The sequence below is a fragment of the Salvelinus sp. IW2-2015 genome, linkage group LG4q.1:29, assembly GCF_002910315.2.
Source record: "Salvelinus sp. IW2-2015 linkage group LG4q.1:29, ASM291031v2, whole genome shotgun sequence".
Taxonomy (NCBI): domain Eukaryota; kingdom Metazoa; phylum Chordata; class Actinopteri; order Salmoniformes; family Salmonidae; genus Salvelinus; species Salvelinus sp. IW2-2015.
In genome coordinates this window covers 65,083,913-65,097,169 of record NC_036842.1, presented here as the reverse complement: position 1 = coordinate 65,097,169, position 13,257 = coordinate 65,083,913, and the positions used below count along the sequence as shown (strand labels likewise).

General features: G+C 40.9%; 1 protein-coding gene across 2 annotated transcripts in view; it reads left to right on the top strand.

Moving 5' to 3' along the window:
• Positions 1-7,005: 7,005 nt before the first annotated feature.
• Positions 7,006-13,257, top strand: part of LOC111962373 (ran-binding protein 10) — a 29,964-nt gene continuing 23,712 nt past the window's right edge. For both annotated transcript variants that reach the window (XM_023985415.2, XM_023985414.2), the window contains exon 1: positions 7,006-7,305. In XM_023985415.2, coding sequence (XP_023841183.1) covers positions 7,107-7,305 — 199 coding nt within the window. In that variant the 5' untranslated portion in view covers positions 7,006-7,106. The remainder of the gene's footprint in view (positions 7,306-13,257) is intronic.

Sequence of the window (13,257 nt, the reverse complement as noted above, 5' to 3'; positions counted from 1 at the left end):
ACTCAAGGACATTCAGAGACTTGTTGTAACGGCAGCCTTCCCTCTCTTCACTAGAAGAGGGGGTGTAACAGGGATCAGACCAACACGCAGCGTAGCCAGTGCTCAACATGTTTAATTAAACGAATAAACAGTGAACACTTACAAATACAAAATAACAAAATGTGGCAAACCGATACAGCCCTATCTGGTGCAGAGAAAACACAGAGACAGGAAACAACCACCCACAAATCCCCAACACAACACAAGCCACCTATATATGATTCCCAATCAGGGACAACGATTGACAGCTGCCTCTGATTGAGAACCATATTAGGCCGAACACAGAAACAGAATGCCCACCCAGCTCACGTCCTGACCAACACTAAAACAAGCACAACACACAAGAACTATGGTCAGAACGTGACACTTGTCCCAAACCACTCCTGCGTTGTCTTGGCTGTGTGCTTCAGGTCGTTGTCCTGTTGGAAGGTGAACATTCACCCCAGTCTTAGGTTCTGAGCGGTCTGGAGCAGGGCTTCATCAAGGGCTTTTCCGTACTTTTCTCTGTTCATCTTTTCATCGACCCCGACTAGTCTCCCAGTTCCTGCCGCTGAAAAACATCCCACAGCATGATGATGCCACCACCATGCTTCATCATAGGGATGGTGCCAGGTTTCCTCCAGGCGTGACGCTTGGCATTCAGGCCAAAGAATTCAATCTTGGTTTCATCAGACCAGAGAATCTTGTTTCTCATGGTCTGAGAGTCCTTTAGGTGCCTTTTGGCTAACTCCAAGCGGACTGTCATATGCCTTTTACTGAGGAGTGGCTTCTGTCTGGCCACTTTACCTTAAAGGCCTGATTGGTGGAGTGCTGCAGAGATGGTTGTCCTTCTGGAAGCTTTTCCCATCTCCACAGAGGAACTCTGGAGCTCTGTCAGAGTGACCATCGGGTTCTTGGTCACTCTACCTGACCAAGGCCCTTCTCCCCCGATTGCTCCGTTTGGCCGGGCGGCCAGCTCTAGAAAGTCTTGGTGGTTCCAAACTTCTTCCATTCAAGAATGGTGGCGGCCACTGTGTTCTTGGGAACCTTCAATGCTGCTGACATTTTTGGTACCCTTCCCTTGATTTGGGGCCCTACACAATCCTCTCTCGGAGTTCTACTGACAATTCCTTCGACCTAATGGCTTGGTTTTAGCTCTGACATGCACCGTCAACTGAGGGACCTTATATAGACAGGTGTGTGCCTTTCCAAATCATGTTGAATCAATTGAATTTACCAAAGGTGGACTCCAATCAAATTGTAGAAACATCTCAAGGATGATCAATGGAAACAGGATGCACCTGATCTCAATTTCGAGTCTCATAGCAAAGGGTCTGAATACTTACGTAAATAAGGTAGTTCTGTTTTTGCTTTGTCATTATGGGGTATTGTGTGTAGATTGATGAGGAAACAAATGTATTTAATCAATTTTAGAATAAGGCTGTAACATAACAAAATGTGGAAAAATTGAAGGGGTTTGAATACTTTCCGAATGCACTCTATATACTGTGTTCTATTCAAGGTTCATCCTATATAACTACTGCTGTACACACCTTTTCTATTCATATACTGTCCATAATGTCTATACACACCATCATATATACATATATAGTTATATTCCGGACTCTGACATTGCTCGTTGTAATATTTATATTTTTCTTAATTCCTCCCTTTTATTTTTTGGATTTGTGTGTATTGTTTTGCATTGTTAGGTATTACTGCACTGTTGGAGCTAAGAACTTAAGCATTTTGCTACACCCGCGATAACATCAAAAAAACATGTGTACGCAACCAATAAAATGTGATTTGGTCCCCTTCTCACATTGCTCTGAGACCAGAACCAGATGAGCACAGAGGGGCTCCAGCTCATGGATCTAGTCCCATAGGTATGCTACAGAAATAGACATTGCAGTCAAATCAAATCCAACATCCTATAAGCATGAAATATGTAAGCCCCTCTCATACTTCCATTCATACTTGTTGTGCTATCCAGGCTCACATTCACCATAACAATATAGGCCTATATGCCACAATCACAAACATTCCATGCTGCAATGCTACACACCAAATGTGATTTCATTAAAAAAAAGTATGTAAGACTGTAGCGGCTTGTACGTTTTGAATTCTTCCCTGTATGCCTGCGTATATATGACAGTATATATGACAGAGGGCAGATTTTGTGACTTGACAACCAAGTGAAAATGAATCTATAGGCTGTACTCCTTATTGTAGTTAGGTAAATACCATGTAACAAACCCATGAAAATTATATGGATAACATGTATAAATTAAATGGCAGATGGATGGAACGTGAGGTTTGACTTTTGGCAGAAGTGGGTCAAGAGCCTGCAGCTCCCTCTACAGGTAGCTTTCAAGCTGCTCCAGGGTCGTCGCTTCCCCACAGGGCCACAAAACTCATCACCACATCTGTAACACATGATTTATATCAGTAAATCCTTCCACAACTTTAACCCCGTCATATGATACAGTGCATATCATTTGTAAAATACCCATGGTTCCTGATCTCTCCACCTGAAGTACTGTCTCCTCCCCTGCTGAACAACTTGAGTGGAGACATGGACAGGCCAGTTTGAGCCAACCTTACAAAATAATTAGCAAGCGAGGAGAAAGAATAGTTTAGTATGTGTCCATATCGCTATATCCAAAATATTAAAATCACGTTAGCTAACTGCTAACATTAGCTATCTTACTCTGTTTGATGCTAGCCTCTACTGATGAGCCAGGACCTCCAATTGCCACTTGCCGCCCATTTCTTTTTTTGGCGTCATGTTGTTGACAGTCTGATAAGTGATATGGAAACTAATACAATTAGATAGTTAGCTAGAAACATGTATTATTATGATTAGCCAGCATCATAGCTAGATAAATCGCTAAACTATCTGAGTGAGCTAGCAAGCTAAATTAGAGCCCACTTGCCGTTCAAACGACAAATGTGGTAATCGAATATCTTTTTGTGTCCACATCTGATATGTTTAACGTTAGATGAAGTAAACAGGAGCGCTAGTTAGCGAATACATTACTATAATAATACGTCATCCCTCTTCCATTCGGTTAGCTAGCTAGTTGCTTCAGGCAAATGGTAACAGCTCTATCAAATTGAAATATAGCACCTCACCTAGATTTGAGTTAAAGAGAGGAATTAGGCAAGGTTGTCCTATCTCCCCGTATCTGTTTTTATTAATCACCCAACTTCTTGCAAATTCTTTAAAAAATAGTCCTGTACAAGGTATTTCCATAGCTGGTAAAGAAATTATTATAAGCCAGCTGGCTGATGATACTACACTTTTTCTGAAAGACGCTAACCAAATTCCCATATCGATCAATGTGATACAATCCTTTTCCAAAGCGTCTGGTCTATACCTTAACAACCAAGGCTGAAGGTATCTCTAGACTAACATATGGCGCTCTATCTTTATATCTTGACAGWAAAATAAGCAAGGAGATAGACCAGATGCTTTTCAACTTTCTTTGGAGAAACCGTACCCATTACATTAGGAAAACTGTTGTAATGAACACTTATGAGAATGGTGGACTGAATTTTCTGGACTTTACTACTTTAAATAATACTTTTAAGATCAATTGGATAAAACAATTCCTAAAAAGACCCACTTCTATCTGGAATTCTATTCCTCATCATGTCTTCTCTACTTTTGGTGGCCTTAACTTCATGTTGTTGTGCAATTATAATATTGACAAAATTCCAGTGAAACTTTCTGCTTTTCATCGGCAGGTTTTCTTGTCATGGTCCTTAATTTATAAACACAGTTTTTCTCCACACAGATATTACATATGGAATAATCGGGATATATTGTATAAAAATACTTCTTTGTTTTTAGAATATTGGTTCTGAAATAATACCCTATTGGTGAGCCAACTGGTAAATGCAGAGGGTMTTTTACTCAGTTATAAGGAATTCTTATCTCTTTACAAGGTCCCTGTAACACCTAAAGATTTTGCAATTGTTTTAGACGCCATTCCCTCGGGTGTTGCTCTGTTATTCAGGAACGTGTCAAGACCTGACCCTCAGAGCCTACCTTCTATTGACCCTGTTGACTCATCAGTAGGAAAGATTTGTTTCTCTTTTGGCCCATTCAACAACAGAGCGATACGAACCTTGTTTCAGCAGGATGTTGTATCTATACCTTATGTCATGCCTTATTGGAATGGATTTATCCTCCTCTCCACCCTCTCCGAGCTGGGCATCTCCGGCGCGGCCCACGCTTGGATTGCGTCCTACCTGACAGGTCGCTCCTACCAGGTGGCGTGGCGAGAATCTGTCTCCGCACCACGTGCTCTCACCACTGGTGTCCCCCAGGGCTATGTTCTAGGCCCTCTCCTATTCTCGCTATACACCAAGTCACTTGGCTCTGTCATATCCTCACATGGCCTCTCCTATCATTGCTATGCAGACGACACACAATTAATCTTCTCTTTCCCCCCTCTGATAACCAGGTGGCGAATCGCATCTCTGCATGTCTGGCAGACATATCAGTGTGGATGACGGATCACCACCTCAAGCTGAACCTCGGCAAGACGGAGCTGCTCTTCCCCCGGGGAAGGACTGCCCGTTCCATGATCTCGCCATCACGGTTGACAACTCCATTGTGTCCCCTCCCAGAGCGCTAAGAACCTTGGCGTGATCCTGGACAACACCCTGTCGTTCTCAACTCACATCAAGGCGGTGACCCGTTCCTGTAGGTTCATGCTCTACAACATTCGCAGAGTACGACCCTGCCTCACACAGGAAGCGGCGCAGGTCCTAATCCAGGCACTTGTCATCTCCCGTCTGGATTACTGCAACTCGCTGCTGGCTGGGCTCCCTGCCTGTGCCATTAAACCCTACAACTCATCCAGAACGCCGCAGCCCGTCTGGTGTTCAACCTTCCCAAGTTCTCTCACGTCACCCCGCTCCTCCGCTCTCTCCACTGGCTTCCAGTTGAAGCTCGCATCCGCTACAAGACCATGGTGCTTGCCTACGAAGCTGTGAGGGGAACGGCACCTCCGTACCTTCAGGCTCTGATCAGGCCCTACACCCAAACAAGGGCACTGCGTTCATCCACCTCTGGCCTGCTCGCCTCCCACCTCTGAGGAAGTACAGTTCCCGCTCAGCCCAGTCAAAACTGTTCGCTGCTCTGGCACCCCAATGGTGGAACAAACTCCCTCACGACGCCAGGTCAGCGGAGTCAATCACCACCTTCCGGAGACACTGAAACCCCACCTCTCTTAAAATAACTAGATAGGATAAAGTAATCCTCCTAACCCCCCCTCCCCTTAAAAGAGTTTAGATGCACTATTGTAAAGTGGTTGTTCCACTGGATATCATAAGGTGAATGCACCAATTTGTAAGTCGCTCTGATAAGAGCGTCTGCTAAATGACTTAAATGTAAATTTATTGATAATATCTGTTGGGAAAAAGTTTGGATGTTGCCACACACATACCTACTTGTTAACAAAATTAAGGAGGTTTCCTTTAAAATTATTCATAAATATTATCCTGCCAACCACTATATGAAGAAGTTTAAGGAAAACATCAACTCAAATTGCTCCTTTTGTAATGACCACCCAGAAACAGTGCTTTTTTGGCATTGTATACATGTAAGAAAACTGTGGCAAGACATCAGTAGATTTATAATTGAACACATTTATGAAGATTTTACACTATTGTGGAGAGATGTACTGCTTGGATTCTTTACATACGATAAAAATAAGCTGAAACATTTTTATGTAATTAATTTCATTATTCTTTTGGCCAAATTTCATATACACAAATGTAAATTTAGTAACAAAAACATTTTCTTACCCTACAAAAATAAATTGAACTGTATTTTAAGACTATTAAATACTCTACTAACAAAAAAGCTGTTAGAATTGTAAGTGTATGTATGTCCCTTAAGGTCCTTGTGTAATTGTAATGTGATATTGTACCCCCTAGCTCGATTGTCCATTATATATAATCTATATATACTTGTGTTCCCTTATGTACTTTCTGTATTGATTTGTTGTTGATAAAAATAAAAAAAAATAGTTGCTTCAGGCACCCGGATGCATTGTTACGTTAACAACAATGTTGCCATGGAAATAAGGACCCAGGAAGGACCCCAAATAGTAGCCCATCCCGCTCCAGATACTTGCCAAAGAGAATGTGTAAAACAATATTTGGCTCAGGATTTAGTAATGTAGTGAATCGTCAATGTCTGGAACAGTTTTTTAAATGTTTTTTTCCTGCTCCCTTGATGAGTTTGCAAATACTAATCTAGCTCAAATACATCTATCAAGCATACCAATTTCAGAATCAGCCTAGGGAAAGGCAATGCTCTCGAGTTGAAATGGATGCAGATGGCAGTTTGTCTGGTTCAATTAGGAATTGGAATACTAGTTGTAGTGGTCCGTCAGTTTCTTCTTCTAACGACAGAGCAGCAGAATAATTCAGTTTGAGTCGTCAGACAAACTGGCTGTGACTGGCACACATAATCCACTAACATTGCATTTAAAACATCTGGATTAGTTTGAGAAACATGTGAGACACAAAATCTTAATGAATGCATGCCAGAATGTAAATAAAATTAGGAATTGCATTGCACAAATGTCTGCTTATCTGCTATAATAAGACTTGCGAGCTCAATATGTCCTGGGGTGTAATCATTAGTCCAAACAATTGCAACAGAGTTCCTATTGGACAAATTCAGGTAGGTCCCTCCCCGTTCCCTTTGCTTCCGTTTAAGAAACGCTTTGCAACATAATCGGCGTAATAAATACGCCCCTGGTCCTGACCATCAACAAAATACAACCGCATACAACCACTCGAAAACTACATTTCCTAGCTTCCTTTTCACGGACTCAAACTGAAGAAAATGACCAAAGAGGGGTTCGGAGCGGGGCTTCTGTAGTCGATTCTGAAACTCTTTCTAGCGAATAGCCCTGTATTCAACTACAGTACCCACACGTCACTGTCAGTCCTACTCGAGAGCGTTGGTTAGCCAGGGATATCACACCACTGTCTCTCACTCTCTCCCTGTATCAACGCATTGACATAGCTAGTAGAAGACAATAAAACATTTCAAGCCGAAGATGGCAGAGCTTGGAGCGGGGAGCCTGCTGTTGGGGGATCCTGCTTTTAATTACCAAGAGGCCGAGCTAAATGAACGATTGAAGCGGCTCTACCCGGCCGTAAATGAGGATGAGACCCCCTTACCCCGATCATGGAGCCCCAAGGATAAATACAGCTACATCGGGCTCTCACAGAACAATCTGCGGGTGCATTACAAAGGTAAAGTTATACAGAAGTGACAACTGGTATAACATTTAGTACCTAGATGTCTCGAATATGTTATTTACGATAGACTCTCCGGAGGTTCAGCGTCGTGTCTCTATGCTATTATGTGTATGCAATCTCCCTGATCTAGTTTGAGCTGCCTCGGTCCCTCTTTGCTTTGTTTCACAATAGCAGAGCGGAATGACCATTGCTCAAATGGTTGACAGTGAACTCACTAACCATGACAAGCATATCCGTTTCTTTGACTAACGTTCAACTCAAACGGTCTCTTTGTTTACAGTTAATTTTTTCTTTACAAGTTGGCTAGCTACCGCTTATATTTGATCATAATCGAAATATTAACTTAACTATAAATTGTGACAGCTAACTACTATGCCACAATTTATAGCTAGGTACATAGCAATGACAAGAGACGCACAGCTAGTTCGCTAGCGTAACTATCTGGCTAGTTAGCTAGCGCGCTAGCAAACCTAGCTAGTTCGCTAACGACGTTATCCAAGCCAATGCTAATTGCACGCCATCGCTGTTAGGCAATGCAGTAACTAGCTAAATAATAACACACAAACATTAGCTAACTAGTACTATCGAAATGCACCATTGTTTTATATATATATATATATATATATATATATATATATATAACAATGAGTAGCTAGCAATATAAAATGTAGCTACTAACGTTAATGTTAGCTAGCTAAAACTGAACTCACGTTAGCATACTTAGCTATGTAGCTAGCTTTCGCCTCTTCCTCTGGTTCTAACTAACTAAAAGCAAATATTCATACAGTTGATATGACCCATGACTAGACGTTAGAATGTGTTTGTATTTTGTGATAAAATAAGCACCAATTTAGAACAGGGAAATATTGCAGTGTGTTCTGTTGGCTTGCCAGTTCATGAAATCGTTCTATGTGGCTGGACTATTATTCTAAATCATTATACATTCTGGATCCAACTACTGARCACAGCTAAGGATTCCATAGAGATCTTCATGCACTGAAAAGAACAACATCCTCTACCATTTCAACCCAGCCAGCAGCTACACTTCCAGTTGCGACAAGGGAGGAGGCCTCAACGCATTTGTTGTGTATAAAGACCTGCACATAGATCAGATGGTATTTATGCAGGTAGTTTAGCGATATTCTTTTAAAACCACAAACAACTTGTTGGGGTGCAGACAGTAGCCCGGGTGTATAAATACAATTGGTTCAGTTAGTTATTTAAGTATTCTGCAGAAAATCAAAAGTAGGACTTGACAGCTATCCATCTAGAAATCATCATGCTATAATGTGTGTTGTGTAAACATAGAAAGAGTAACATGCTACATGTTTAGTCAACTGTCAAGTCTAATCGCACAACAGTGCTATGATTGAGTCATTATAGAACCATAGTCTGTGCTTAACAAAAGATCAGGAAAACAAAAATCACACCTCATTAATGGACAGACCAAGGCCCTGGTCAGTGTAAGGTCCTGGTATTAACATACACTTGAATCTACAGAAATAATAGGCTAGCTATACAATTCTCTTAACATTCGGTGGCTGCGGTGGTAGTGCTGGATTCAGGCCTAGGTACACTGCTTTGGTCAATTGTTGTCTGGAGTTGAAGGTTGACAAGGATTTCATGATAATTTGTGACTGATAATTGCATAATCCCATTAGTTGATGGTGGCTCAAAAGCTGCGTGTTTGTTATTTAGGTTGTGTTACATGGTTGGTCGTGTAGCGGGATTGTGGGACTACAGTGCAGTCGGATGGGGGACATTTTGAGGATGTCTTTTTTTGTAAATAATATTTTTTAAATTTCGTAATCATAATTGTCAGCAAGCATGAATACAGCATTAGGTCTAGTCTGTCATCTAAAGTTATAGGCTTGTTACTCCCCCTATAATCACAGAAGCCACTGTGTTGTCAGTTCCTGTTACTTTTTTTCACCCTGGTGATTTTTATGCTATTTTGACCAGTGTGCCGGTTTCCCTTTTGGCCTTGGTACTGTTGATTATACATGGTGGCGCTGGAGGTGTGAGATATCTCAGGATTGCCTATATCTCAAACCTAGAGATATTAAAGAGTTGCATGTCTGCAAGGCCTGCACAGTATAAGTTCCACTGATTCATGTAAGGCCCTGAGCTATACTGAGGAGACGTTGTCTTATGTCAGGTGGCGTCGCTCCTACGTGACCCTTGTCGCTCAGTACAGGCAGAATCTGACATAAGACAATGCTGTGGAGACTGTTAAGGCTTGTATTGTCCTGTTAGGCTATGTTTAGACAGGCAGCCCAATTCTGATCTTTATTCCACTAATTGGTATTTTGACCAATCACATCAGATCTTTTCACGTCAGAGCTTTTTCAGAGCTGATCTGATTAGTCAAAAGACAAATTAGCGTAAAAATGATCCGAATTGGGCTGCCTGCCTAAATGCAGACATTTGCCATCTGGCCCATAAGGCCCTATGATTAGGCCGGAGTAATAAATACGTCTATCTTCAGCCTAGACTATTGACATTTTAAATTCTTGTTTTTCAAACCTGCATGTATTTTTAAGGCCTTGTTCCTCTCTGACATTTTAGTTGTGTAGGCCCTATAACCCTGACCTTAATTGTTAATGAAAGGAGGGCCATCTTTAGCTACCACGTTGTTTCCTAATTTCTTTTGATGATGAGCTTACATCCTGTGCTCATCATTGTGTTTAGTTTTTTTCAGAAAAGGGCATCAGCTTACCTGCTGAATTAAAGAGCACATAGCCGAAGCTACAGTATTGTCTGATTCATCAGTGTGTTTTATGAAATGGTGGTATAGGATTTGGATTTGTGTACCATAGTCACCCATTGTAAATTATTCGTCTTTGTACTTGCTTTTTTTGTGGTTTTTTGTTTTCTATTTTATGCCTAAAGGTTGTATTGTGTAATTATATAGCCTGTAGGACACATGGCTGACTTTAAGCATGCCCTGCGATTCCTTTAAGCTGATTTGTAATGTTTGCACATAGAGAGGGTTTTCTGTCGTCTGAAGAACCAATCATGCATGTTCAGTCAGAGGTGACATCACCAGATTGTGTGTTGGTTTCCCCCAGTCACTGTGTGAAGCTGTGATGCAGCGTTTGCTAATGTTTCTCCCTCAAGCTTTTCCTCTCATTTTTTTCATTTTTTTCTGTTCTCTTCTGTTTTTTGTCTATTTATTTCTTGTCTTCTGTCGTGGGTAGTACTGCGCTACATTCTTGTTTTGACCACTGACTTGACCATGAGGGAGGTCCTTTGACTGGGGACTTAGACAGAGAGAATCCATGAGCAGTTTCTGAAAAAAAATAGAACCAGTAAAAACACGGTTGAGTAAGAACGCCCCCACAATATGGTCAACAATTTGCTCTATAACCAGACATGTTGTTTACACAGCATAAAATGGTGGACATTAATTGCCATATTTGAGTATGCTCTAATAACACATTGTTAACCAACTACTTAGGCTTATGTGGATGTTAAACAACATTTGGCCTCTAAAMAATTGTGTGTGTATGATTGACGGAGACAGCGAGAGAGTCTCACTCCCAGGACAGTGTGGCTCTGCTGAATGCTGTATGTTGAGGTGGTGGTGTTAGTTGGAGGTATTTATAGACACAAGTGTGTTCCTGTGTTGTATTTATTATGGCTGTTTGTATGGTCATAGAGGGGCCTGCTGGGCTTTGGTTACAGAAAGGAGAGGGCTGAAAATAAAAGTGATTAATGTTGCTGATGAAATCAAAGGTGATAATAAGTACACTGCTTCTCTATTAGTCGTAATGACTGTGGCAAAGCATGACTGGTTGATTAGTGGATTTGTACAATATGATTATGAAGATGGCTGTGCTTTACTGACAGGGACACAGTACAGAGGAGAGGTACAGTACCACTTACATACAGTGTATTCATACCCCTTCCCTTTTCCTACATTTTGTTACGTTACAGCCTTATTCTAAATTTGATGAGTAAAAATTGATATTTAATCTACACAATACCCAATAATGAAAAAGCAAAAACATGTTTATAGAAATATTTGCAAAAAAATAACTGAAATGTCACTATTACATAAGTAATTCAGACCCTTTACTCAGTACTTTGTTGAAGCACCTTTCGCAGTGATTACAGCCTCGAATCTACTTGGGCACACCTGTATTTGGGGAATATCTCCCATGCTCTGTCAAGATGGAACGGGAGCATCGCTGCACAGCTTTTTTCAGGTCTCTCCAGAGATGTTCGATCGGGTTCATGTCCGGGCTCTGGCTTGGCCATTCAATGACATTGAGACTTGTCCCAAAGCCACTCCTGCATTGTCTTGGCTGTGTGCTTAGTTTTATAGTTTTATTTAATGTATAATAACGTCTTCATATCTCAATCATTGTCATGTGGGTAATCAAAATTCTATCTAAATTAAAATAATACAAACCTAAAGTAACTTTTTGCCATTGCCAACAAATAAAAACATTGCAGCCTGCAGATAGAAAATATCCTGATAAAATCAAATATCGTATAAATTACATTGGCTACACATGGCCTGTCTGTAACAAACTGGAAACGTATGAACTGTGACTGACCACCTTGATTCGGTCTTATGTAGCAACATTTGAAATTGTGTTTTTTACATTGGATAGACGCAGAGCTACAAAATGGTATATCATACACTGCATGTGAGGTACAATGGGAAAGTAATTCTGCTTTGAAAGTTGATAAACTTGTAACCCCACTTTTGAGAAAATAGCCCCTGAATGTTTTGGTACACCTACTGGAGAGTTCTAATTTGTCTACACCCATTCAGCGTTGTTCACACCCTCTTACGCCAGCCCCACCTATCTCTTTAAGAATTCACACGTGAGGTGACTGTGGCAAAGCATGACTGGTTGATTAGTGGATTTGTGCTAAACAGGGAGTGGTGTAGTAAAGATTAAGACTAATTTGTAAAAGTAGTAACCTACAATAAGTAAAAATTCCAGGTAAACAAGGTGTCCAGATAAAAATATTTTATAAATATCAGACGACACTCTTGTCTAATTTGGTACTGCAAAATGGTTACGGGCATAGTAGAAATATCAAAAATAGATGGTGTCAATATAATGAAAAAAAAGGTGTCAATGCCAGTGGAGAAAGAACAAAATAATATGCAGTATGTACAAAAACAATATCAATAATGATACCAATGATAGATGAATAGTTGAAGTCGGAAGTTTACATACACCTTAGCCATATACATTTGAACTCAGTTTTTCCTGACATTTAATCAGAGTAAAAATTCCCTGTCTTAGGTCAGTTAGGATCCCCACTTTATTGTAAGAATGTGAAATGTCAGAATAATAGTAGGGTGATTTATTTCAGATTTTATTTCTTTCACCACATACCCAGTGGGTCAGAAGTTTACATACTAATTCAGTGTATTTGGTAGCTATGCCTTTAAATTGTTTAACTTGGGTCAAACGTTTCAGGTAGCCTTCCACAAGCTTCCCACAATAAGTTGGGTGAATTTTGGCCCATTTCTCCTGACAGAGCTGGTGTAACTGAGTCAGGTTTGTAGGCCTCCTTGCTCGCACACGTTTTTTTTTCAGTTCTGCCCACAAATKTTCTATAGGATTGAGGTCAGGGCTTTGTGATGGCCACTCCAATACCTTGACTTTGTTGTCCTCAAGCCATTTTGCCACAACTTTGGAAGTATGCCTGGGGTCATTGTGCATTTGGAAGACCCATTTGCGACCAAGCTTTAACTTCCTGACTGATGTCGTCAGATGTTACTTCAATATATCCACATCATTTTCCATTCTCACGATGCCATCTATTTTGTGAAGTGCACCAGGCCCTCCTGCAGCAAAGCACCCCCAGAACATGCCACCACCGTGCTTCTTGGGATGGTGTTCTTCGGCTTGCAAGCCTCCCCCTTTTTCCTCCAAACATAACGATGGTTATTATGGCCAAACAGTTCTATTTTTG